Source organism: Thamnophis elegans, chromosome 4 (genome assembly GCF_009769535.1).
Source record: "Thamnophis elegans isolate rThaEle1 chromosome 4, rThaEle1.pri, whole genome shotgun sequence".
In the NCBI taxonomy this organism is placed as follows: Eukaryota; Metazoa; Chordata; class Lepidosauria; order Squamata; family Colubridae; genus Thamnophis; species Thamnophis elegans.
In genome coordinates, this window is record NC_045544.1 from 53444358 (window position 1) to 53472356 (window position 27999).

General features: G+C 42.6%; 1 protein-coding gene across 1 annotated transcript in view; it reads left to right on the plus strand.

Annotated features, from left to right (window-relative positions):
- The window catches only part of PPP1R14C (protein phosphatase 1 regulatory inhibitor subunit 14C), a 65883-nt gene extending 38497 nt beyond the window's left edge, over window positions 1-27386 (plus strand). The window contains exons 2-4 of the mRNA XM_032216015.1: window positions 20187-20270; window positions 20783-20815; window positions 27309-27386. Coding sequence (XP_032071906.1) covers window positions 20187-20270; window positions 20783-20815; window positions 27309-27386 — 195 coding nt within the window. The remainder of the gene's footprint in view (window positions 1-20186; window positions 20271-20782; window positions 20816-27308) is intronic.
- The last annotated feature ends 613 nt before the right edge of the window (window positions 27387-27999 follow it).

Below are 27999 nucleotides of genomic sequence, written 5' to 3' on the forward strand. Positions count from 1 at the left end.
AAAAAAATGGGCGGGCCCCCCTCCCGCAATGGAGCCGTCTATGTGGCAAAATACAATGGGGGTTTTCAAAGTGCGCAATTGAGGCCTAATTTCTCCACCATGGCTGGATTGATCATGGACCGGGAGCAGGCCGGAATCAAGTAAAGCCAAAAGGGTGGCAGGTATCCCCCTCAGGAGGAACTTTTAATTCAATAGGGATTAGCAGGGGCCCCTTGTTTGAACTCACCCAGTGAGGCGATGCGCGTCATCGGAGGTCCTCCGAAAAGAGGAGTGTAGCATCCGCGTCTCCCTCTATGGCTGGGCAAAAGGAGGGGGGGTTGGATTCCCCAGCGAAAGCTGTTTTCCTTCTTCTTCTTTTCAGGGCCTCTGGCAGACTTTTCCTCACGTTTGGGAGGGGGTTGGCAGAGAGGGGTAATTAGCACGACAGTCGGGGGCGATGTGCCCGAGTTTGCCACAGCGAAGCATGTTACAGGCCTGGAGAAACCAGAAGGGGGCCCCCTTGCTTCACCCTCGTCATCGGAAGAGCGATTGATTGGCTGGAGGGGGGAGAGACTTGGCAGCCCTCTCTTTCCGCTTCCTTCTTTCTCCTCTTTAGCATAACGGAGACGGGTTAAAGTCGAGTTCAGCGTCCGCTGCATGCTCAAACAAGTGATTAAACGTCTCGGCAGGTTACGATTGACACATTGCTGATAAATTCCTCATTCAACCTTCAGCAAATCTATCCAAAGGGCGTCCTCCCCCCAGCCTCTCATGTATTGGGAAAGACACTGAAATTCCTGGATGTATTGGGCGACAGTCTATCGTCTTGTTCAAAGTGTTAAAAACTTCAATTTGTTTCCGCTTCTCAGTTAACGGGTCATCAAAAACGTTGGCGGAAAGCCTCCATAATCGTTGAAAATTCCCCAGAGGGGAGAGCCAGACATATGCAATGCCGTTGACCATGTAGCCCGCCTCACCATCTAAGGACAAACGAATCATCCTGACTCTCATGGTGTCAGTTTCAAAGTCCCGGCCATAAATTTCCATGTAGTGAAACACTTGCATAAGAAACGAGGGCAGCTAGCAGAACCACCATTATAACGTACAGGCAAGGGAGGGATTTTAGAGCCATCCGATGTCTTCGGGGTGGGAGGGCCTCCTTGAGCAGCAACACCTCTAGCCGCAGGGGCGAAGCAGGCCGAGGGGGAGGGGGAGATGTCGGCGTGGGTAAGCGTTGCCATTTCTCCATTCCCTCTGTCCTCTCCCCCCTTCTCTCCCCCAAATATGTTTGACCCCAATAATCAGGTAACTCACTTCCGCTGGGGTTTTCTCATGGGCCCTGGTGCTGGTAGCTTCGTCCATTCTCCTTCTATCGCCCCCCCCTTCTTTCCTCAAAGGACCTCTGGCTCCAATAGTCAGGGACTCCTCGTCTGGGGTTTTCTCACAGCACCCGGCTCCAGTGAAGTTTGTCGGGTGGTCTTTGGGTGAGTCCAGCATTCCAGCTTGTCTCTGTCTCTCTTTGTCCCCCGAAGTTGACCATCGGGGTGGGGGGGAAGTTCAGGCTGGCTGGAAATTTGCAGTTGAAATAAATCTTCGTGCAAGGATCGGTCAGGCGGGCTGGGCTCGTGTAAAGAAAGGTCGGGAGGTCCTAGTTCACTGGAATCCGCCCCTCCAACAGCCCCCTCCTCCTCTCTGCTCGGAGAAGACATTATTTCCCTTCTCGGTAGACGTAAATCTCCTGGAAAGGGGTTTTTATTTTCAGACTTTGCTTCTTGTCACGTCCCACTCCATTACATAATTAGGAAAGAAAACTAAGAGACTCCATGGGTTGGAAATCCAAAGTACTTTTACTAATTATAAATGGTGAGTGAGCAATAGCAAAGCAAAGTCTGATTAATATGGCGCGAAAGCAATTGATATATAGAATAGCCCGTTCCCCCCCCCCTTAGGATCAAAGCTCCAGTCCAATCATAAGTCCTTCAAATGTCAGGTGTGAGATAACTTCAAAAAGACAGGCCGGACGATGGAATGTCGAGACCGTTGATGCAGGCGGGAAACACATACGCATGCGCAATCCCAACGACTGGTACATCCTAGAACATTCCTCCAGCACATCAATTAACCCCTCCCAAATGCAAGCCCCCCCTTCCCGTTTCATGGCAGCTGAAGCAACAGCAAAGCAGAAGCTGACAGATTGTTTAATGAATGAACCCACCTAATTTTAATTATTATTATACTATTGTATTTTTATATGTTTTTAATGGACTACAGTGGGGTATGTATGAGAGAGTGACTGAGAGTGCATCTGAGAGGACTGAGGGCGCGGCCTGGTGCCTCCCCCACTGAGTGCATAAGCAGAAGTGGTAGGGGGGCCCAGGCCTACCCCTCATCCTAGAATGAGTGATAGACACGGCCTGCCGGGTAGAGCGTGGGCCATGGGAGGGGGGGTCTACGGGGATGGGGGTGGGCCGGAGCATCCCGGCCATGATGGGGAGAGGCAGGTACGACGGGGGCTACTGGGCTAGCCATTACTGGGGAAGGAGGGCTCACTACGTCACAGCGATCCCTCGTTCTGGCCCTGTAAGCTCAACTCAAGGACCAGGTGGCAAGAGAAGCCAGGGCCCTGGTCTCAGGTTGCTGTTGCTAAATGCCAGGTCTGTGATTCATAAAACTCCCCTCGTCCAGGACTTAATACTTGATGAGGGGGCAGACCTGGCATGTATTACTGAAACCTGGTTGGGCTATGAGGGAGGAGTCCCCCTCTCTGAAATGTGCCCGGAAGGGTTTCAGGTGCTCCACCAACCACGACACCAGTAAAGGGGTGGGGGAGTGGCAATTATTATCTGAGGATCATTAGCTCCTCGCAGGAGCCCTGCTCCGGAGATTGTGGGGTGTGAGTCCCTTCTTTTGAAGTTGGACCTAGGGGTTAAAGTGGGCTTGTTTCTGACGTACCTACCTCCTAGCTGCGTCACAACAGCCGTGCCTGTGCTCCTGGAGTCAGTAGCCGGGTTGGCGGTTGAGTTCCCCAGACTGTTAGTACTGGGGTACTTCAACCTGCCGTCCCTAGGCGAACACTCTGATGGGGCCCAGGAGTTCATGGCTTCCATGACAGCCATGGACTTGACCCAGGTAATTCAGGGTCCGACTCATAGATTTGGGACACACACTTGATCTAGTGTTTCTCTCGGGGCAGTGGAGACGTGATCTTGAGTTAAGGGGAGTAGACATCTCGCCCTTGTCATGGTCGGATCACTTCCTGTTGAGGCTTGATTTTCGGAAGCTACTCCCCCACCGCAGGGAGGTGGAACCGATTAAGTGGTTCTGCCCCAGGCACCTGATGGACCCGTTGGGATTTCAGAAGGAGCTTGGGGAGATACCTGACTCTCTTGCCCACAGTCCGACAGAGTCCTTGGTCGCCACCTGGAATACAGCGGCGACTGAGGCCCTAGATCGGATTGCGCCTTTGCGGCCACTCCGCCGCAGTGGATCCAGGAGGGCACCTTGGTTTACTGAGGAACTCCGGGAGATGAAGTGCCAAAAGAGACGCCTAGAGCGACGTTGGAGGGCTAGCAACTCCGAATCCGACTGAACACTACTAAGAGCTTTTATTAGGACTTATTTAGTGGCGAAACGGGCGGCAAAATGTGCACATTTTTCCGCTCTTATTGCGTCCGCAGAATCTCGCCCAGCCGCCCTGTTTAGGATAACCCGTTCCCTCCTGAAAGGGGGGAAATGGGGGATGCCTTACAGGGACGAGCTGAGGAGTTTGCTCAGTTTCTGTCGGACAAAATCGCTTAGATTCGGACAGACCTGGACTCCATTTGGACAGAACCAGCAGAGATGCCGAGGGAGGGTCTTGATCAGACTTCCTGGAATGAGTTCCAGCTTGTCACTCCTCATGAAGTGGACAAGGCCATGGGAGCGATGAGTGCCTCCACCTGTTTACTGGATCCGTGCCCCTCCTGGCTGGTTTCGACCAGCAGGGAGGTAACAGGAGGCTAGCTCCAGAGAATTACAAACGCCTCCTTGCGGGAGGGATCTTTTCCACAACCTCTGAAGGAGGCGGTGATGAGACCCCTCCTCAAGAAGCCTTCTCTGGACTCAGCTATTTTTAAAAACTATTGCCCAGTCTCCAACCTCCCTTTTTAGGGAAGGTTGTTGAGAAGGTGGTGGCCCTCCAACTCTGACGGACCTTGGATGAAGCAGATTATCTAGACACTTTTCAGTCTGGTTTCAGGCCTGGTTACTGCACCAAAACCGCTTTGGTCGCACTGACCGATGATCTCTGGTGGGCCAGGGATAGAGGGCATTCCTCTATCCTTGTGCTCCTTGACCTCTCAGTGGCCTTTGATACCATCGACCATGGTATTCTTCTGCGACGGCTGGAAGAGGCGGGAGTGGGAGGCACTGTTCTACGGTGGTTCTCCTCTTACCTCTCCAACAGTTCGCAGTCGGTGTTGGTCAGAGGACAGAGGTCGACTCCTAGGCCCCTCAATTATGGGGTGCCGCAGGGGTCGGTCTTGTCCCCCCTCCTATTAAATATGTACACAAAGCCATTGGGTGAGATCATTCGCCGGCACGGGATTAAATACCACCAGTACGCGGACAACACACAGTTGTATCTGTCCGCCCCGTGCCAACTCAGTGTAGTGGTGGAAGTGGTGTGCCAGTGCCTGGAAGCTGTTGGGGTCTGGATGGGAGCGAACAAACTCGCACTCAATCCTGACAAGACCGAATGGCTGTGGATGTTGCCCCCTAAGGACAGTCCAGCTAGTCCGTCCTTAAGCCTGGGAGGAGAAAATTTGCTCCCCCCCTCAGAGAGGGTCCGCAACTTGGGGCTCCTCCTGGATCCGCAGCTGAGTTTGGAACATCACCTGTCAGCTGTGGCCAGGGGGGGCTTTGCCCAGGTTTGTCTGGTGCACCAGTTGCGGCCCTACTTGGACCGGGAGGCACTTCAAACAGTCACTCACACCCTCGTCACCTCAAGACTGGATTACTGTAATGTGCTCTACTTGGGGCTGCCCCTGAAAGTGTTCGGAGACTACAATTAGTCTAGAATGCAGTCGCGCGAGTGATATTGGGTGTACCAAGGTACACCCATATTACACCTATCCTCCGCGAGCTGCACTGGCTTTCCATTGGTCTCCGAGCACGATTCAGGTGCTGGTTATCACCTTTAAAGCCCTACATGGCCTAGGACCCGGATACCTACAAGACCGTCTTCTGCCGCATACCTCCTTAAGACCAATAAGATCGCACAGGATGGGCCTTCTCCGGGTGCCTTCAGCTGGACAATGCCGGCTGGTGATGCCTTGGAGTAGGGCCTTCTCTGTTGCCGCTCCGGCCCTATGGAATGAGCTACCCCCAGAGATCTGGACCCTACCCACTCTCATGGCCTTCCGTAAAGCTATTAAAACCTGGCTTTTCCAGCAGGCCTGGGGCTGTTGACCTCTTGATTGAGGTCCAGCCCCCCTTTGACTGGGTGCATGTTGTGTTTCTTCTTAATCTTGTTGTATCTTATTGTTTTAATCCTTTTTTAATATTTTTCATTTCTGTAAGCCGCCCGGAGTCCTCCAGGATTGGACGGCCTATAAATTCAATAAATGAAATGAAATAAATGAAATTAGAACTTTAAATGGGGGTTGAGCAGTCTTTAGTCCAAGGAAGTCCCTACGCATCCTGAACTTCTCATTTTGTGGCCTTGTAGTTCCCTTTTAACATAACCTGAAAATTTAAGATATAGTTTCATGCCATGAAGTGGGAATCAAAAACCCCTCTTCCTCTACTGCATGTAGCTAGTGGCAGTATCTTATCAACCGTGACTGATCTCCCAAGCTAAGCAGAATTAAACCTCATTGGCACTTGGACTAGAAATCACCAGGAAACGCCAGGGCTGTTACTTATACTAGAATGCTGGGGAAAAATTACTGCAATAAAACATTCATATACTTGCTCAGAAAACAACTTAGAAGGTGGCCATGAAGTCATCGACAGTAAAACTTGATTTGAAGGAAATGTAACTTTAAATTTGAATCTTAGGGTTTTCTGGTGAAATGAATAGTACTGGGAATGTTTTCCTTGTCTACACAATAAATAATAGAGTAAAGTAGAGTACAATAGAACAGAACAGAACAGAGCTGGAAGGGACCTTTGAGGTCTTCTAGTCCAGCCTCCTGCTCAAACAGGAGATCCTATACTATTTCAGCCAAAATGACTGTCCAGTGTCTTTTTAAAAAACTCAAGTGATGAAGCACCCACAAGGGCTTTCTTCTTGTCTTGCCCTCAGGTGCTTTGCAGAATAGCTTGACTCCCTCTTCTTTATGGCAATCCCTGAGATGTTGGAACACTGCTGTCATGTCACCTCTAATCCTTCTTTTCCTCAGACTAGACAACTAAGCTGTAATGAGGTTTGTTAGATTCAACATGACATGTTTTATAACAGCCTAGTATAATTTAATAAACCTTAGTTAAACAACCCTAGATTTAGCACAGTACATAAATCATACCACTAGGTCCCTTTCCTCCTCTTAAGATTAACTTTGTGACTTTTAGGTGGCTTTTAAAGCTATTTGGAACAGAGTTTGTGCCCGAATGTTCCACCATTGATTCTAGATTTTTCTAAGCCACATTTAGCATTTCTCAGATGAATTCTCCTGCAGTTTCATGGAATCGGCTAATTTCACTAATGGAATTGGACTTTCTTCATTAATCAATGGTCACACATGAAACCCAAATTTCAACATAATATTTCTACAGTCAATATGAAAACCAAATTCTTCTAAGACATTCAGAGGCTCTTTCTTACAGCTAAGGATGATGACCTTTTTTTCAGTTAAGTACCATAATCTATAGGTATAATGGAAAAGGATTAGATTTGACTAATCATTAAGCAGGGGAAAAGAGATACATACAACTAAACCTCCTTGTGTATCTTCCACATCGTTACTATGCCTGCTTGGTTTGTTATCTTTTTCCCTTTCTTCATTTTTACTGTTTTCTCCCTCCCAGTTTCTCTCCCCCTCCCCCCTTTTCCAGTTTAACTGTGATCAATTCCAAAATGTGCATGGCATTCTTGCACAACACTTATTTCCTAGTTCTTTTGAAGTAGATTTGTCCTCCTCCTGGGAAAATAGAATTAATAAATGCATATATATTGCACCCCCCTTTGTACAATTTATTTAAGAGTCTAGTTGGTTCTTTTAACAGACTTGGCCTTCTCTTCTACGCAAGTTGTCATGTTGAATAATTGGGCCTGCTAGACTGTGACATACTAACATCCATATAACTGTTGATTTCTTGGTGAAGGAAGCTCTTAAGTACATTTTAGCTGTCCTTGAATGTGATAGAAGCAGAAGAACAAGTATCATCTTGACTCTCTAGACAGAGAGGCAAGTTGTGGATTTTTAAACAGTGTAGGCACTCCAAGGTAACAGAAAATAAATTAAACAGGGAAATATATATTATGATAGAGAAGGTGGAAAGGAAAAGGTTTTCACTTCCCACTCTCAATTCTGTTACCTGTTTCGCATTGGGAATGCTTTTAGAACCATAGAATTCTAGATTAAGAGGAAAAATCTAGGGAACACTAGGTTCCATACCAACTAAGTATAGGAATCTAGATTAAAGTATCTCTGACAGATGCCAAATATGCTTCCTATTGATTTACAGGGGTCTCAAGCCAGTCAGGCCCTTTATTATTATTTTCTTTCTTTAAGTACCACATTCAACATATAATCTAAAAAGGATTTTGGAGATTATCTTGTCCATCTCCTTATTGAATGCAAATGGCACAAAAATACCTCAATCTGAGTATTGTTTTCATTCAGTGGTAAAATATTGTAATCAGTCCTTCAAGAGGGTGTCTAAATCTGAGAGAAATCTGTTCAAATTATTATGTAATTTTCATCCAAAGAAGCAAGTCTAGTAATATTGCCCCTACAATCTCTTACTGCATAATGACTGTATATAAAGAATTGCAACCCTGAGTTGCTGTAACTGTACTAACTATATCTGCACTAACTGGCAGTGACTTCCCAGTTTCAAGCAAGAGTTTTTCCAGGTTTGACTAGAGTTTCTGTGAACAGAATGTGGGATATTTTTTTCATGGGAAATGCACAATTAAAGATCTTGTGTCATAAGTGCAAGGATTGATTGCAACGTTTTTTTGGACACTGTTGTAACTTTGAGCAATTGTTCAACAAAACAATTCATAAGCAAGAACTACCTATATAACCAATCTCAATAAAATGAGTTTTGGCCTGCATCTAGAACCGATTGCCTGGTCTGGTCTGCATAATGGTATCCACAATCCCATGAAAGTATATTGTTTCCTTAGTGTTTGGTCCATTATATATCAAGATTTTATTTTATTTTATTTTAAATTTCAAATACCGAGAGCTTGCTTTCAGATGATGTTGCTTTGTAAACTTTCAAACCTTGCAAAAACAGCCACTACTGTAATCTTAACATTAATATTTCTAGACAAATATTTACATAGCTGTAGAAGAATATTTCCTGCTATATTTCTGAGTTCAGATTTATGATCAGGATAAGCCTTCTAAAAAATAAAGTTGTTTTAACAATAATTACAACCCCCCCTCCTTTTGTCTGGTTCACCATATGGTAAAACTGAACTAGCTGTGATATGGCAGAATGGAATAAGAGCAAAACAGCTTGGTCTAAAAGGGCTTTATTTTGAGTTGCTTACACAGGTTATCCACTGGTAGGAAAATAATTTTGATGTAGGTCCTTCTTTTCCCATCCCTTTGATAACATGTACTTGGGTGTTGCTATTATAAAAGGCAATGTAAGTTGTTAGTAAACAAAATGAGCTTACAAACATCTTTGCTTACTTCTAATCTGCAGTAACTCTGTTCTCTGTAAGTTATGACCTCTGGAACAAAACTTGATGCTGTTCCATCCTGGTGACCTACCAGATTAAAGTAGCATCATCAGCTGTCCCTTTTAATATAAAGGAGACTATCACAGTGGACTCTGTCCTGGAATAAGAGGGTATTTCTCCCTTTCTCACCCTCTTATTAGAATATTTCCTACATTTTAATTCTTTGTTTCTCCACCTAAAACACCCAAGGCTTCCAGGATACTGGAAGGTAATAGTTCAGGTCCTCCAGTATCCTGGAAGCCCTGGGTGTTTTAGGTGGAGAAACAAAGAATTAAAATGTAGGAAATATTCTAATAAGAGGGTGAAAAAAGGAGAAATATTTTATTATTACCTAAGTTATAAACATACATACCAGCAATGTTCCTTCTAATTTTTTTTTCAGTGTGTGCGGAAAAGTATAGTGTTCGAACAGCACATTTTCATGCCTGAGCACCTGAATTTTTTTTAGCCATAATTGCCATCAGAGCAGATGTTGGGAGGGGGGCAAGGAGGAAGAGGGTCCCCTCCCTTTCCCTCAGACCCCCAGGAAGGAAGGGAGGGGAGGGGGAGGGAAAGGAAAGAAAATGGGAAACAAGAAAAGGAAAGGAAAAAGGAAAGGAAATAGAAAAGAAGGAAAGGAAAAAGGAAAGGAAATGGGAAAGAAGGAAAAGAAAAAGGAAAGGAGATAGGAAAGGAAAAGAGAAAGGAAATAGAAAAGAAGGAAAGGAAAAAGGAAAGGAAATGGGAAAGAAGAAAGGAAAGGAAAAGAGAAAGGAAAGGAAATGGAAAAGAAGGAAAGGAAAAAGGAAAGGAAAGGAGAAAGGAAAGGAAAAGAGAAAGGAAATAGAAATGAAGGAAAGGAAAAAGGAAAGGAAATGGGAAAGAAGAAAGGAAAGGAAAAGGGAAAGGAAAGGAAAAAGGAAAGGAAATGGAAAGGAAGGAAAGGAAAAAGAAAAGAAGGAAAGGAAAGGAGAAATGAAAAGGAAAGAGAAAGGAAATGGAAAAGAAGGAAAGGAAAAGAGAAAGGAAAGGAGAAAGAAAAGGAAAGGAGAAAGAAAAGGAAATGGAAAAGAAGGAAAGGAAAAGGAAAAGAAGGAAAGAAAAAGAGAAAGGAAAGGAAAAAGGAAAGGAAAGGAGAAAGAAAAAGAAATGGAAAAGAAGGAAAGGCAAAGAGAAAGGAAAGGAAAAACAAAGGAAGTTAGAAGGACAGAAAGGAAAAGGAAAGAGTGGAAAGGATTGGTACTGCTCAAAAATCAAGTCTCAAGTACCCGTGGACCCCCTTGGCTCAGGCAGTCCAATCCACGCTGCTTCCCTCTCTCCCCAAAGCAAGGGATGCAGAAAAAATGCTGGACAGAACGGGGCTTCAGATGAGGCAATGCCTGAGAAACCCCGGATGTGCAGAGAAACACAGGCTACAACCAGCGATCCCGTTTTCCCAGGACTGACGAAGCCCCAGAGGACAATGGGAATTCTCCCTTCTGCAGCGTCATCGATCTCCGGGCAGAGTCTTCCTTGATTCCCAATCAGAAATCAGAGTTCAGAAGGGAGGGAAGGGGATATTTTCAGTCACATTTAAAGGCATTAAAAAACACTGCGCTGCACTTTGAACTTGTGCGCGGTGTTTTTTTGTTATCTGCGTGGCCGTTCACGTGCGCAGCTTAGAGGGAACACTGTATACCAGACTACCTGGTGCCCAGTTACCCAGTTAGCTGCCTCTTATGTTTTAGGTTTGGGTTAAGTTTGGGACAGTTAAATTTGGAGTAGGAAGACCCAGAGCATTTTGTACTATGATTTCCTAAAGCTAAGCTGAAGGGAGAAATCTTAGTCAGTCATTGACACCACTATCATGTTTAATTTGGAATATAGCACCTAAAATAACCACATTCCTAATGTGATTAAAGTTCTTCCTGGCAGAACTGTTTCTGTTTCAGCTTTTTGTGTGCCATGCTTTTTTCTTGAGGTTTTTGGTTTTTTTTTTTTTAAGGTCAGTGGAGCAAATCTGTTTAACATAGGAGGGCACATGAGAATTCATTTCCCTCTCCAAGTAGTAACTTAGAGCATACAATGGATGTAGATAAAAATCCCTGTCTTTCTTTGCAGGACGAAAGGGAAAATAATTGTGTTTCCAACCTGACAAACAGACTTTATCTAGACGCTAGATGGAAACGCCGTCCTAGCTTTTTTCAGTTCTGAGAAGGATCAAAGTAGTTAGAGTTTTTAGAAGTTTGATTGTATAAGTACAGAAATTTAGGAATATGATTTATATAATTATATAATTATATAAATTATTTATATAATTTACCATTACATTCCAAATTTATGTGCTCTGTTTCTAGCCTTAATACTCCTTAATATCCTAACTGATTTCATACACATCTAACAAATATGCATCAATAATAGTAATAGAGTTCTTTATTGGCCATGTGTGATTAGACACACAAGGAATTTGTCTTTGGTGCATGTACATAAACACTCAATGTACATAAAAAGGCAAGATACATTCATCAAGAATCACAAGGTACAGCACTTAATGATAGTCATAGGGTACAAATAAGCAATCAAATCATATAATAATAAAATTAAAGCTGGACTACTGCAGATGAATCAAGTCTACTGAATTCTGGAATTTCAAGAACCTTCATTAGATATTAAATGGGACAAGTAAAATGTATTAGAAAAATATATGCATGAAGAATTGTATTGTACAATTGTCAGTTAAGCGGATAATATTGTATCTCATATGTAATAGTATAGATTAGTATATCCTACTGAACAAAGTGTTGTTTCTTCATAGAAGTTGGATCTGTGCAGAAATTTGGATTAAAAGTGTTTTGGAGAAAGTAGGGGGAAGAACATAGCATGTCTTTGAAACAGCAATTTTTTCCCTTGAGAAAAGTAGCAGCAGAGAACAATCATGTAATCCATGGAAATGAGGCAGCTGTTTTAAGGAGCTGCAGGAAGATACTATATTTATAGTCCTGCAATTTTGAAGCACCTTTTTCCAATCAAATTTTAAGCTCAGCACAGGTCTAGTAGGAATGCTTTTAGGTTGGCAGGCTGGACCATTAGTTTTAATGAGCAGACAAATTCTCAGTGGCTGAAGAAAGTTGGAAAATATGCCAACTAGTTTGGTGTTTAGATTTAGGAAGTGAGGCCTTCAAAATGTTTTATTATGGAATGTATTTCAGTAGTGAAGTCAAAATACCAAGGGAGCTGCTGGGTTTCCTTTCACTGAACGTGCTCAATTTGCAGCTGGACAGCCATCTGTCAGGGATGCCTTAAATTATATTCATGCACTGAGCAAGGATTTGGAATTGATGGCCTAAATGGATGCTTCCAGGAGTTTTGCCACTGCCAGATAGTTCCAATGGAGTTTGGCTGTAGTCCCAGCATTAGGTATTAGCAAATTTTATGTCAAATAGCAGGGGTGCTGCATAGTAACTGGGCAGCATTTGGAAAGAGAGATTAATGCAAGGAAAATTTTGACGTTCTTGATCCCAAAGTCTAGGATTATTAAGTAGAGAGTGGCCTTAATGCTAAATATGGGTAGAACTTCAATTTATGATATTGGAGAGAATGCTTAAAAAACCTCTTTCAATAATTGTGGCTGTGGATCATATCAGTATTACTCACTGTAGTTTCTCAATGATTTCTGAAAACCTTTACAGTATAGTGATGGGTCTGAATTAAACTGATGTAATGGAATGTGCACCTGCAGGTCAGTGAGGGAGAATTTTAGCAGCACGAAGCCTTTTCAGAAGGAGGCCCAGACTGAGAGACTGCACAATCGTGAGCTAGATGTGGGAAGGGAGAAGAAATTCCAGGTAACCACATCCTAGAATCTTTAGAATATATCAGTAGGTTAGAAGATTACAGCTTTCTTTTGGCAAGATTCTACCCATTAGGGGTGTCAAACTGGCCGCACATGGACCGGATGCATCATGTGCAGGCCACACCCACCCCAGCTCCCTGAAGGGAAAAAAATGTAGTAATACGTCACCTGACAGCAACATGACATGGTGAGTTTGACACCCGTGCTAGGTATAAGCAAATAAAGGACTGAACTAATTTGAATTTTGCTGTTTCATCTCTTGAGTTTTGGCCTAACAGTTGACAAGGGAATGTTCTTTGTATTTGTTTATTTAAAAAGTGGAATTTCAGGTTTCCACCTTCATTTTGACATAGCAATTACAGAATTGTCACATTTGTATCAGAAGCAAGTCCATATATCACGGCTATTGCAGGTTCTGATGTTGACCAAATTGCCCCAAAATGATGAGCTTGAAATCTCTCTAACTTCTCCATAATCATCGCTTATCTAAATCTGTCAGGTTTCATCACGAATGTGATGAAATTCTGTGGTTCTTAGAGACTACTTTCTGCATCAGTTATCCAGCTGAACTTGTTGGAATGGCCTTATCTGGGCAAGTTTGCAGTTGCTTGATGTCTTCTCTATTCATAGATGAATTTCTGAATGATTGATGTTCAATTGTTTCACAATCATTTTCAATTCCTTCCCAGACTTATAACTTTCTCTCTGAAGGCCTCAGAGAATTATTTCAGTCTAGGCATGGTCATGGTGTCAACTACAAAGAGCAAATCAAATTCAACATTTAAGGTCTAAATTAGCCAGGTTTCTCCCTGATCATCTCTAATGTTGTAATAATTTGCACTTGATTTGATGCACCTGATTCTAATTTTAGGTCTTAGATGTTAACGTAGGGTAAACTTTTTTGGGAGAACTCATCCAAAATCTGCCTTCTGCCAGTCTAATCTGCTAGACAATAGTAGTTTAACTCCATACTAAACTCTGCATAAACAGTTTATGATAAAATGACTATAAAGTGACTAAGCAGTGCAGTAAAGCCTACTCTTTTAATAAACCAAAGTTAGCTCATTAGATGTAAAGGTATCAGTAAGGTTGCTGTTATCTGAGCAGACTTTCCTATGGGGTAAATTCATTTAATCAAAAGTGGGGCTTCTGATGAATTTTGTATACTCAACTTTGCTATGTAAATCATGGTTAATATTCTGCAAATGAAACTAATTTGATTTCTTGGCCTGGATAAGTTTGAGGAAAGCTAATTGTAGGAAGGTATTTGATTTCAGTCAGATGAATCAGAATGCTATGTAAACAGTAGAAACCTTGCTTTGCTAAACAAATGTCTATATTTGTGTCTGAATACCATTACTCTCTAAAAATAGATGCATACAACTTTGGAAGGGTATCATTATAGAAGCCTTGTGAACACCAATAAAGCTGAAGCAACTATTCTATGAAATGATTGTAACTTGTCAGTGGGTTTTCTGAGTAGTCACAGGAAAACATCTCTGGTTGCTTTATGGAAAACAGAAATTGAAAACCAAAATGTAGGACAGGATGAGAAAGAAACTAAAGACTAATAATGTTATTTATAAAAGATGTATTTTGATTAATATTTTAAGAATATTTTCCATATATAGTGACACCCACCTCTAGAGTTCTTGGACCATTTTACTGTCAGAAAATAGTAACATCTCAGTAAAAGCAATAAACTATCCAATGCAGGGACGTGCAGTCACTAGAGGCAGGGGAGACGGGGCCTCACCACTCTCCTCAGGAAAAGGAAAGAATTTTACAGAATTTTTCAAAAATAATTAAAGCCCAGATAGTCGCTACCAGATTCCAAGTCACAGTGGCTTGGTGTCTGCTTAGTGTTAACTAAGGCCAGAGAACTCGGGGCCTCCTTTGCATAAGGATTTTTTCGCCTTTTAAAAGTTAAGAAAGGGTTAAAAAGCAAAAAATTTCATATGCAAAGGAGGCACTGATTCTCCTGCCTCCTGATCTGGGAGCAGTGAATCATGTCTTGCACTTGAGCGACTGTGCAATCGAGGGTGATTCTGGAGAGGTTGCTCTGGGCTGCCAGCCGCCATTTCTTCAGCAGCAATTTCTTCTCTGCCCGGCATTTTCTACTGGGCGGCTTGGCGCCTTTGCTGCAGACCTGGGTCTTGGCGGGTCCAGCGATGCAAAGTGCCCCGCCAAGCACCAACATTCCTGCTGCCCCGGCCTGCAGCCAGCCCAGCACTGAGCGGGGAGGAGGAGGAGGAGGAGGAGGAGAAGAAGAGCGGTGAGTCCTTGTGCCGGCCGGCTGGCCAGGGGGGAAGCAGGTCGGGTGGGGGGTGGGTGGGCTGGCTGGCTGGGGAGGGGTGATCATGGCCGCTCAGGTGGCCCCCGCCGCTGCCAACAGCAGCTTGGGTGTCCCGGCACCATCCGAGCTGCTTCTCACCGCCGTCGCGCTCCACCGCCTTGCCTCCCCTGCCTCCTCCAATGAACAATCCTGCTGCCCCGGCCTGCAGCCAGCCCAGCACCGAGCGGGGAGGAGGAGGAGGAGGAGGAGGAGAAGAGCGGTGAGTTGTTGTGACAGCTGGCCGGCCAGGCGGGGAGCAGGTTGGGTGGGGGGGCTGGCTGGCTGGGGAGAGGGGATCATGGCTACTCAGTTGGCCCCCTCCCCAGCCAGCCAGCCCACCCCCCACCCCCGCCCGACCTGCTCCCCACCTGGCTGGCCGGCCGGCACAAAGACCGCTCTGCTGCTGCTGCTCCTCCTCTTCCTCCTCCCTGCTCGGTGCTGGGCTGGCTGCAGGCCGGGGCAGCAGGATTGTTTGTCGGAGGAGGCGGGGGGGGGCAAGGCGGTGGAGCGCGATGGCAAGCAGCTTGGACGGAGCTGGGACACCCAAGCTGCTGGCGGTGGGGGCCACCTGAGCGGCAATGATCCCAGCTCTGCTGCTCCTTGGCGGCATACTTTTGGAATGTCCTTTTGGAATGTCAGCGGGGACGGAGGAGGCGGGGGGTGAGGCGGCAGAGCGCGGCAGCGGCGAGAAGCAACACCCCCGCCACTGTGTCCAACAGGCACCTCGCGTTTATGTCCGCCATAAACGCGAGACACCTGTCGGACACAGCGGTGGGGACGTTGCTTCTCGCCGCTGCTGCGCTCTTCCCTCACCAATGGTAACCCTCACCGCACATCACTGATCCAATGTAATTTAACCTAAGGCATACTTCCATTATCAGGCAGATATGCTGTACAGAAAATACAGTTTCCAAGGTGTTTCTGAAGGCTGGGGTGCTGCAAAGAATGGGTGAAACCAAGCTCATGGGATGGGATATTTCAGCATGCCATCCCGCAGAGACTGAATGTCAAATAAGGATGGGGAAAACAGTGCTGGGTGTATCTGAGTACCAAACTTTGCAAGATTTTGAAGGCAACAGTCATGATGTTGAATTGGATTCAAAACCACTGTAGAGTCTGCGTCATACATGTAAAGCTGTTGAATCTGCTCACTCAATTAGCAGGTGGGTTTCCAGTCGTAACCTTGAGTCATCTTTAAAGACGAAGGACATTTTGCAGTCATTTAATACAAGATATACCTAAATACATTTAAATAAATACTATTTATACCATACTTAACTGATAGAGCAGTACAGTGCATCGGATTCAAATGCAAAAAGGTGTTTGAAAGTTTATATGAGTGAATCTACCATCTGTCTCGAATTATTTTAAACCAAGAACTATAGAGCAGAATTGCCCAGTCCCAGAAAAAGTCATGGTTGCTTTTAGGGGTTGCAGACAAGTGTTACATTTGCATCACACATACCTCTAAAGCACTTTTCTGCCTTTATCAAGACTGGTGTAACCAAGCACAATGCCGAGTGCTGGTGAAAATGTCTTAATTTTTAAAAAAATCAGAAATAAAAATGAGTAGAAGTTATTCATTTTCATGTCTTTTATTGAAACACAGGCAAGAACCACACAACATTGGAACATCAAACCAATACTCTTATTTATAACCTATAGTTGTAGTGTTGATATTAAAATTTAGTAACCTTGTTGATACGAGAGAGACATCATAATTAGCAACAACTGATAATGATTACAAAATAACACCCATATATACTATTCTCTCTTTTTCTGTAAAAATATGATGAAAATATAATTTGAAATATAATTTCAATTTTTTAATTAAATGATAATTTTAATATTTTTATTTTTAAGGAAAGAGAGGCTCATAAAAGCAAAAGTCTTTAGGGCCCAAGTTATAATACTGTCCTGGTAGATCCTTTGCAGAGGTACAAAGAAATAGTCACAATTAAAATCAGCATTCTTAGCAACAGTACTTTTCTCATGATTTGGCGATTGGCTAATGGCTGCTAAGTATTATTTCCTCAGCAGCGAGAACTTTGAAAATGTCTGTCTTCTGTTATGATAATTTATCACTTGATTATTTCACTGGCTTCTACTGGAAGATGTTTATAGGTACTAAAACCTATGGTTATAAGTTATAGTTTTTAAAAAGTATATGCAACATCAAAGGGTTATTCACCACAGATGCAGGATTTAAACAGTTAGAACATAATATACAACTGCATAGCACAGGTAGAATATTTACCTGGACAGTGTCAGGATCCTAGAATAGACTGGAGCTTTTCATTTTGCAGAAGATGGCTGTTTTCTGGCTAGTCATACATTCATCTCTTTTAATGATGGTAATTTATTTCATGATATAAAGAAGGATTCAGAGTTGTGCTTCCTGATAGAAATGCTTATATACAGGTGAAACTCAAAAAATTAGAATATTGTGCAAAAGTTCATTTATTTCAGTAATGTAACTTAAAAGGTGAAACTAATATATGAGATAAGACTCATTACATGCAAAGCAAGATAGTTCAAGCCGTGATTTGTCATAATTGTGATGATTATGGCATACAGCTCATGAAAACCCCAAATCCACCATCTCAGAAAATTAGAATATTACATGCAATCAATAAAACAAGGATTGTACATAGAACAATATCGGACCTCTGGAAAGTATAAGCATGCATATGTACTCAGTACTTGGTTTGGGCCCCTTTTGCAGCAATTACTGCCTCAACACGGCGTGGCATGGAAGCTATCAGCCTGTGACACTGCTAAGGTATTATGGAAGACCAGGATGCTTCCATAGCAGCCTTCAACTCTTCTGCATTGTTTGGTCTCATGTCTCTCACCTTTCTCTTGGCAATGCCCCATAGATTCTCAATGGGGTTCAGGTCAGACAAGTTTGCTGGCCAATCAAGCACAGTAATCCCACAGTCATTGAACCAGGTTTTGGTGCTTTTGGCAGTGTGGGCAGCTGGAAAATGAAGTCAGCATCCCCATAAAGCTCGTCTGCGGAAGGAAGCATGAAGTGTTCCAAAGTCTCCTGGTAGACGGCTGCGTTGACCCTGGTCTTAATGAAGCACAGTGGTCCAAAGTCCTGTTGCTCAGTGGTCCAAAGTCCTCTTTTCTGATGAGAGCAACTTTTGCATCTCATTTGGAAACCAAGGACCCAGAGTATGGAGGAAGAATGGAGAGGCCAATCAAGCACAGTAATCCCACGGTCATTGAACCAGCTTTTGGTGCTTTTGGCAAAAGTTGCTCTCATCAGAAAAGGGGACTTTGGACCACAGCAATTTATAGTGACTTCATTGCTATTAAATTGGTGTTGCTGGTATATAACATTGCATGTTGTAAAATTTAAGCATCCTCTTTATTTACTTATTTTTGTCTACTTCTACGCTATCCTGACAAACATTACCACATGTTTTCTCTAACTTGTCCATGTGCTATAAATTGAATTGGCATGTGTTTGAAGTTGGTCCCTGGGCATATCAGCTTCAGAAAAAGAATAGTGCAAATATTTCTGACAAATTTCTGAGATGCTTGGACCTAGAATCAACAATTTAATGGAAGCACTTATCTGTACTTTGTTCTTAAAAGTAGAATAATGTTAAAAAGAGCTTTGTTAAAAAAATTAACTTAGAAGATTCATGGAGAAATCACATTAATCTAAGAACTGGTTCCCACGATTGTTGGTAAATTAAAAAATATTTATTTATTTTTATTGCTTTAATGGAACTAGTTTTGTTTGGCTTTCTTGGCCTTGTTTTGGCAGTGTGTGTGCACCGAAGAGTTAACCGTTATTGCATTTCTCACTCAACTTCATCCATTTCTATAATGGAACCATAGAATCTGTTTCAGCAATATGCTTGGACTACATTTTCTGTATGATTCTATTTTAAGAGCAGCTTAATTTCACACAAGATCTCATTCCCCCATGATTATATGGAATACAATTATAGGAGATAACTTATTTTTCCTGAAGCTGACATTGTCATCTTGGGGGAGGCAGTTTGTTCTCCTAAGTAGGTTGCCTTTCTTCCTTTTTGTCTGCTCTTCTTTCCATGTACACATTTGCAATTGTTGGCAAGTAATGATGTAGCTTTCAAGAGACTTACAAGGGTGTAATGGAATGTGTGAATAACCTTGATGAACTAGGGGAAGAGATGCTGCCTAAGAAACAATGTGACAAAAAAGGGAGGAGCCCCCAAGGACTAAATAGCTAGGGGGGGGGAGAACAGGCAGAACTAGCCCTAATTCAGGGGTGTCAAACTCGATTTCATTGAGGGCCACATCAGGATTGTGTTTGACCTTGGAGGGGGGGGCGTGGCCGGAGTGGGCATGGCCAGCTTGATATCACTCATCAAGGCTCCATTTTTGGCTGTGACAGCCTCATGCAGCCCTCTGCCAGTTAAAATCGAGCCCGGGAGGGATGCATGTGGCCCTCCTGAGCTCTGTTTTTGCTGGCAGAGGCACTGCGGGCCAATCACTTGCTGTTTCCAGGGCAGGCCCTCAGGCCAGATCTAAGCCCTTGATAGGCCGGATCTGGCCCCTGGGCCTTGAGTTTGACACCCCTGACCTAATTGATCAAACATTTAAAAGTGGCAGGGAAAGTTGTACCTTCAGATTTGCAAGATTCTGTTAATGTAGCCTTGCAACCAAGTAGAATTAGCTTATCTAGTCTTATTTCCTTTCTTGGTTTATCTTGAAGGCTGATAAATTGCTCTTGGTTTCCTCAAGATAAACGAAAGAGAGACTCCAACAATGCAAGTCTGAATGCATGACATCTACTTTACTAACCTCAAGTGCAGTTTTCCAGCTCTTGGCCTAATTGGCATGGGAGTAATAGAGGATAAATAGCATATCCCAGGTTTCTGCCCAGAGAGCTCATGTTACTGTTTTTAAAAAAACGCTGGACTAGGCACCTGCTTCTCTTTTATATGCAGAGAGTGGCCAGCTGGCTACAAGTTTAACCTGGCCCAGTGCCAAATGTCAAGAGAGTGGCTTAAAAGGGTGTGTGTGTATGTGAGTACATTATTAGAGAGAATGAATGAATGAATTGCCATTCAATTTTTTTGGAGCTGACTAAAAAGGAAGTGAAAAAAATAGCTTAAACACAGTTGAATTTCTCACCCAGCTTTCTTGTTTTTTAGGAAGAAGAGATGCCAGATGTAGAAATTGATATTGACGATCTTCTGGATGCTGCTAATGAAGAGGAGAGAGCCCTCAAATTACAAGTTAGTTTGATTTTTAAGAGATTTGGGAGAATGGCACAGAATCCCCCTTTAATTTAGGCTCTCTGTCTTCTAGGACATCCTTTTAATGTTTGGAGAGAGCAAATTAACAAAACACAATAAAGAAAGGTAAAATTAAGTCTGTAACAGCTATGAATTGTGGTATGAGGATTAGCATTCATGTGATTTGATGGCACATCTGTATGGGTTTCCAAGAATGTGTCACTGTCCGTCTGTCACTTTCTATTGGTGAGGAAAACAGTACACTTTAACACGGGGAGTGCTTCCCTTATCATACTTTTGCTATAACAATGAGTGATGAGGGAAAATCTTACCAAAATATGCGTTAAAGTATTAAGCTTTGGATTGATGACTGATTTTCACACCCATGAAGGAAGCTTGTTTTGCATATGCTTCCTTTGGAAAAGATGTGCGAGCTACCCAGAAGTAGCCAGTTCTTATATATGTGAAAGAGGAATGAAAGATAACTAATGCTTTTATTATTGTACTTCTAGGAAGCGCTTGTAGATTGCTACAAACCTACAGAGGTAAACAAATTTTATATTATTTTACATGTAAAAACTTGATATAATAATTTTTTGCATAGGCAGCCGTTATATATGCCAACTAACCTGATCAACACTGATAATCAAATAAATGATTACTTTCAATGTTTATTATATGTAATTAAAAATTTAAAAAATGCAGCTCACACAAACTTACAGAGTTAATATGATATAGTATTGTTTGGAAGTCTTTATAAACTTTATTTATTTTAATTCTTTGGATTGGAAAAGTACTTCATCTTGAAGGAAAAAACACACACACACATATATATATATATATATTTAAATGAAAGTTCATACAACCTTTAGAAATTTATTACAGTATTTTCTTGCCATTAAAAAAAGAACTGTTAATGGTTTCCACAAAGAATGCCATCAATTCACCTACGTTGGCTACTCCTAGATCATTTGACCCTGAAAACATCTTTTTTAATTTTATAAAACTAAATTTTGCATTGCTGAATTAATGTATGTTAAAAAATAAATTTCAATCTTATGTCTAGTCCCATTCTTATTCTCTATAAGAATGCTTTTACACAGTAGTTGTTTCAGATTTTTAACCTTGTGAGTGATAATTGAAGTGTGCGTGACTATAGCAGCTGTATGTGAACAATAGGGATGACCTTGAAACAGTTGATAGCTGCTGATATAGAGATAGAAATATGCTACATCTCTCTGCCTCCTTCTCTCCCTCCCTGTTTAGTCTGGTCCTCCCCACTTAGAAAATGTCATTGGACCATGCTTTATTTTTCAGTTCTTGGGAGAAAAAATAGCATGCCCTTAGATGAAATAGTAGTAATCCTATCAAAATACCATAATCATGGTATGAATCTATGTCTTCTTCAAGATATTGGAAAGATTTGGTGGAAGAAATTTAATCCCTGATTCAATAGATTGTTCCAACTACAGGAATATAATGCACAGAACCATCCCAAGGCTTTATTTCTATATTGCCACCTGGAAAATACAGTCAAATTATTAGAGGCAATTCAATTGTGTTTTCACCATCTATGCCGTAATTTACTCTATGTCAAAAAAATTTTTTAAATTCTTTTTAGGTGTTGTTAGCTGCATTTGAGAGATGTGTGGCCAAATACATTAAACAAACAAAAACAAAAAAATGTGCTATTTTTAAAAAGATATATACTGCCGTGTTTCTGCTCCTGGCAACAAGCCTCATGTACTCATACTATGAATTGTCAGTGTTAGTTTCTGAATTCAGAGAAGAAAAAACGTACAGGAAAGTTGCATTGATGTAAACAACTGCTTATGTCCTGTAAACCCATGTGGCAGAATATGGGGTGTTTGTCTCCCCCCCCCCCCCAAAAAAAATTCCTAAGAACTAAATCTGCTGAGGATTTATAGGCAGTAATTTTTGTCAATAGAAGCACAATAGTCTTAGTTGTGGTAGCGTATTTTGAATATCTTTCCCTGTTAATCTTGAGGCAAAACTCCTTCCATAATAATAGTCCATAGTTCAGCTTTTGGGCAGCTTATTTAACAACACTGATATTCTGAAGAGATCTGATACATTCTGCATTTGGATATTATTTGGCCTGCAATCTTATGTTTAAATCTTTAGTAAAATGTTACAATAGCAAGAGCAGTAGACTGGATTTTATACCGCTCCATAATCCTTTACAGCACTCTCTTAGGCCCAGGGTACCTGCGAGACCACCTACTGCCACCAATAGCCTCCCACCGTCCAGTGTGATCCCACAGAGTTGGCCTCCTCAGGGTGCCGTCAGCCAGACAGTGTTGGCTAGCGACCCTCAGGGGGAGAGCCTTCTCTGTGGGAGCGACTTTCCTCTGGAATGAGCTGCCCCCGGAGTTTCGCATAATCCCCGACCTCCGGTCCTTCCGACGCGCCCTAAAAGTTGGCTTTTCCAGCAAGCCGGCCTGGCCTGAAACAAAACAAAATAAATGATTAATTTAATTGTTAATTTTAATCTAATTTTTAAATTTTTATTGTTAATATTAATTGGGTTTGTTTTGGATACTTTATTTAATTTCCTTTTTAACTTTTGTAATGTGTTTTTTTTATGTTGTACGCCAGCCTGAGTCCTTTGGGAGAAGGGCAGCATATAAATCCAATAAACAAACAAACAAACATACAAAGTCAGCATATTGCCCCCAATTTAGACTTCTATACTGCTCCGTAATGCTGTCTAGCTCTGAACGGTTTACAGAGTTGGCATATTGGCCCCAACAATCTAGTTTCTCATTTTACTGACCTTGGAAAGATGGAAGGCTGAGTCATCCTTGAGCTGGTCAGGATCAAACTGCTGGCAGTGGAATGCAGAGTTAACCTGCAGTACTGCATTGTAACCATTGCACCATCACAGCTCTCTGCTACATGCAATCTTCCCCACCTGGTCTATATGGTGAATGCTAAGGTAGGCAATAAGCGTAGATCAAAGCTCTGATACAATACATGAGGCGACTCTCTTAAGATTAGTGATTTAAATGTGTTGTACAGCTGCTTGTAGTATCAGTGCAAAGTATTTGGATGTCTTTCATGGCTGTTTACATACCAGCTTTACCCCTTGCTAAACAAACACCCTACTGTTGGGTTGTTTTTTCATGGCTTTCATTAATTCTCCAGATTTTTAACATGCAAGATATTCTCTCTTTATCTCTGTTGTTCACATGCATTGGATTTATGCTCTACAAGAAGTGAACGCTGCAATTTGGGGGGAGGGGAATGTAAGGATGCCTTAAGCCAACAATTAAAAATAGTTTTTGTCCCCATAACATTAATCTTGAGGAAGATATTCTTTGCCAAGGTGAGCCAAGGTGGCGCGGTGGTTAAATGCAGCACTGCAGGCTGACTGCTAGATCAGCAGTTCAGCGGTTCAAATCTCACCGGTTCAGGGTTGACTCAGCCTTCCATCCTTCCAAGGTGGGTAAAATGAGGACCCGGATTGTTGTTGGGGGCAATATGCTGACTCTGTAAACCGCTTAGAGAGGGCTGAAAGCCCTATGAAGCGGTATATAAGTCTACTGTTATTGCTATTGCTATTTGCAAGCCAGTTGCACACAGCATTCAGGCATTTTCCAAATAAGGAAATGGTAAAATAAAAGTCCGGTAACAGACCAAAAAAGACAATGTTTCAACAATTGGTGTTTTGCTCTAAAAAGTATGTACAACTGTAGCTTTTATTGGGCACTTCAAAGTCTCAATCCATTGGTGCTTAAAATAGCTTTATTGCCTGGAAAGAGAAGCTCCTGGCATCAGAAGCCTCTAGGAAGTGTTTGGCTATTATAACTAATGGGTGTCTTTATGCTATTAATACATACTTAGTTCCATTTTCCAGATAGCAACCTAAAATAGAGTTATGCTTAGTGTGAAATTTCAGTGATGGCGTCCTAAGGAAAGTGCCATTAATATTTGAGCAGAAAATGTTTGATAGTGCCTTCTGATTTATTCAGATGAAATCTAGGATTGGGGAAATCAGTTCTTTATTATGGGAATCAATGCTCATGTTTTAAAATACATTAGCGCAGTGCCTAGTTGGCTAGAAACAGGAAGTAAGTTCATGTTTCTTCAAAATTTCACGCTTCTTCAAAAATTACCAATATGCTCAATTTTTTTTCTTTCTTCTGTAAAATTAAGCTTGGCCCTCAGTTGGCAAAGTTAGACATAATTAGATTAAATGACCTTGGTGATTCTTCAGAAGCTACCAGAAGGAAATAATTGATTTTATCTCAACATACCTCTCTCTATACAGTATGTGATAGAAACAATGCAGCCTTAATGTCTATGGAGATTCTCAGTCATTCAGGTCATAATTGTCTCAAAGGCGCTTCCCCCCCTCCAAAAAAAAAGACAACTGGACTGTTTTTTGAGGAAGTCGAAGAAGACATTTTGCATCTCATCCATGAAGCTTCATCAGCTGTACTCATGAATGGCACAAGTTCAGTTTCCTCTTGGAAAAAAACACTTTGGAGACAATGTAACCTTAAAGCAGTGGTTCTCAACCTTCCCAATGCCGCGACCCTTTAATACAGTTCCTCATGTTGTGGTGACCCCCAACCATAAAATTGGTGTCTCGGTTCCTAAGACCATCGAGAATATGTGTTTTCCAATGGTCTTAGGCAACCCCTGTGAAAGGGGGTCCTGACCCACAGGTTGAGAACCACTGCCTTAAAGGGGGAAAAAATGAGGATTGTCATAAACGCCACTGTTATAAACAACAATGTCACTCCAACAAGTCCTGCATGTTCCCTAGCACTGGATTGTATTTCTAGGCCAGTGATGGCGAACCTATGGCACACGTGCCAGAAGTGGCACACAGACCCATCTCTCTGGGCACACCAGCCATCACCCGTTGCTCTTCTGGGTTCCGATGCTCACTGGCCAGCTGGACTTTGTTTGCACAGGAATGCTTGTGTGTGCCGGGAAGCTGAGATTCTGGTTTCTGGCATGCCAGGAAGCTGGTGTTTGCGCATGCATGGGCACCAGAGACCAGGAGACCGCTGCGCATGCACACGCTGGAAACTGAAAGCTGAGCTTATGTGTGTGCACATGCACACCAGGAAACTGCTCTTCCTTTTTCCAGCGACCCCACACATGCGTGCCAGGAAACTGCTCTTTCGGTTTCTGGCACTCCCTCATTGCTCGTGTGCACTCCCATTTTGGCACTTGATGCCGAAAAGGTTCGCCAACGCAGCTCTAGGCCTTTTCTTTTACGAAGACCACTGTATTGTTATTGAGGGATTTGAAAGCCAGTTCATAAGCAAAAGCCTGTCAAAGAAGTCCTTATAGGCAAATTATATGGCTGCCCCTTTCACAGAAAGTGACTCTGAGTGGCAATCCCAGGTTTATGCATAAAACATTTTTTTTGACATTAATCAAGTTGTCAAGTACAGAAGCAGGTACAGAATAAAGATCAGTTAACCCTAGATAAGTCACATGCTTGGTCCTTCATTAGAACATAAAGGCACAGGAAAAATAACACTTGAAAAGATTTCAAGAAGATGACTATATCCTCCTCCCTCTCCCACTGTATATTTCACGGCCCTCTCGAGCTCCGTTTTTGCTGGTAGAGGATCTGCAGGAGGCTGTTGCAGAAGAAAACCTCGGCCACCACAGGTGCCCAGATACGAGTGATGTTGAGCTGGCCATGGCCACACACACCCAGCCCCTCCCAGGTCAAATACACAACCTGATGTGGCCCTTAGTAAAATTGAGTTTGACATCTCTGTTTTAGCGAGAATGGGGAGGATATGCTGAATGGGGATTAAACTGATAAGGCAAGTGGTCTGAAAATTACATGAGAAAAACATTGTCCTTTGCTATGATGGTAGCAATTACCTCTGCCACTGAAGAAGCAGGGGCATTGGAATGGTAGAAAGAGTTTAACTTCTTTAGAGCCTCACTCTTTATATGGGCTCCTTCGCCATAGAATTCCTGGCAATGGCTTAGTCCTCTAGAATTCAAAAGTGGTGATTTGGTTGGATGGATCTTGATGTAGGAGCTTTGAAGAGAATTGAATGGCTGATGCAGCTAGTCCTCGATTTAGCACAGTTCATTTAGTGACCGTTCAAAGTTACAACAATAGCATAGCACTTATATATCATTTCACAATGCTTTATAGCCCTCTCTAAGCAGTTTACAGAGTCAGCATATTGCCCCCAACAATCTGGGTCTTCATTTTACTGATCTTGAAAGAGCTGGAAGGCTGAGTCAACCTGAGTCAACCTTAAGAGCCAAGGTGGCGCAGTGGTTAAATGCCAGCACTGCAGGCTACTGCTAGATCAGCAGGTCAGCGGTTCAATCTCACCGGCTCAGGGTTGACTCAGCCTTCCATCCTTCCGAGGTGGGGTAAAATGAGGACCCAGATTGGTTGGGGGGCAATATGCTGACTCTCCGGTAAACCGCTTAGAGAGGCCTGAAAGGCCTATGAAGCGGTATATAAGTCTACTGCTATTGAGGTGGTAAGAATTGAACTGCCAAACTGCAGGCAGCCAGCAGGCAGCAGAAGTAGCCTGCACTACTGCATTCTAACCACTGAGCTATCATGGCATTGAAAAAAAGTGACTGATGACTGTTTTCTTACTTGTGACCGTGGCAGCATCCCGTGATCACATGATCAAAATTAGACACGTGGCAACTGACTCATATTTAGATGGTTGTGGTATCCCGGGGTTATGTCGATCCGCTTTGGTAACCTTCCGACAAGCAAAGTCAACAGGGAAACCAGGTTCACTTAATAACCGTATTAGTAACTTAACAACAGAAGGGATTCACTTAACAACCAAGATAAGAAAAGTTGTAAATGGGGCAGAATTCATTTAGCAATGTCTCAATTAGCAAACAAAAATGTGGATCCAATTGTGGTCATAAGTCAATAGGATCCTATATTGTGATATTGTAAGACAGTGGAGGGTAGAAAATACTTGCATCTTGAAGGTACTTACATTAGTTTAATCAGTGATTTCACCACCACCGCTCTTTTTTTTTTTTTTTTAGGATTTTATCAAAGAACTTCTAACTCGGATAAGAGGGATGAGGAAGCTGAGCCCTCCTCAAAGAAGAGTATATAAGTGAACACGGAGCCTCTTGAGAGAAAGTGATCAATAACTGGACTATTAAATAGGACACCCTGCTAGTTTGGTCGTTATGAGCAATTTTCTCTTTTTTGTTGAATTCTGACAATTTAAAGAACTCAAACCCTTCTGTTATGGCAGTTTTTTTCAAGTGTGGTTTTATTTTATCACAGAAGCAACATTACGGATGCTGCTTTGACTACCTGCAGATGATCAAGATGGATGGGACATACATCAATTTTAGAAGGACTTTCCTGGGCAGTAATTCTGCCTGATGTATAACTTCTAGGGAAACTACTGTTCCTTTACAACCAGTTTGATCATTAAGTTATACACCAGACTCATGGATGTTAAGGTTCTTGTGGTTGTGTACATAAATTATCAAGTGAGTGTTACTATTGATTCACATCGGTGGAAACGAAATGTGCTCTAAGTAACAATATAAGCTGAAGTATAACCAATGTGATGTTGCGGGCAAAGGGGTGGGGGAGGGGAGGGATGCAGTTTGTTCAATGGGGATGCTGCCACTGTTAAAGCATTGCAACAAATGCCTCTATTCACAAAGCAACACATAAGCAAACTTGGGGTTCAAGGCCTTTTTTAGGTACTATTAC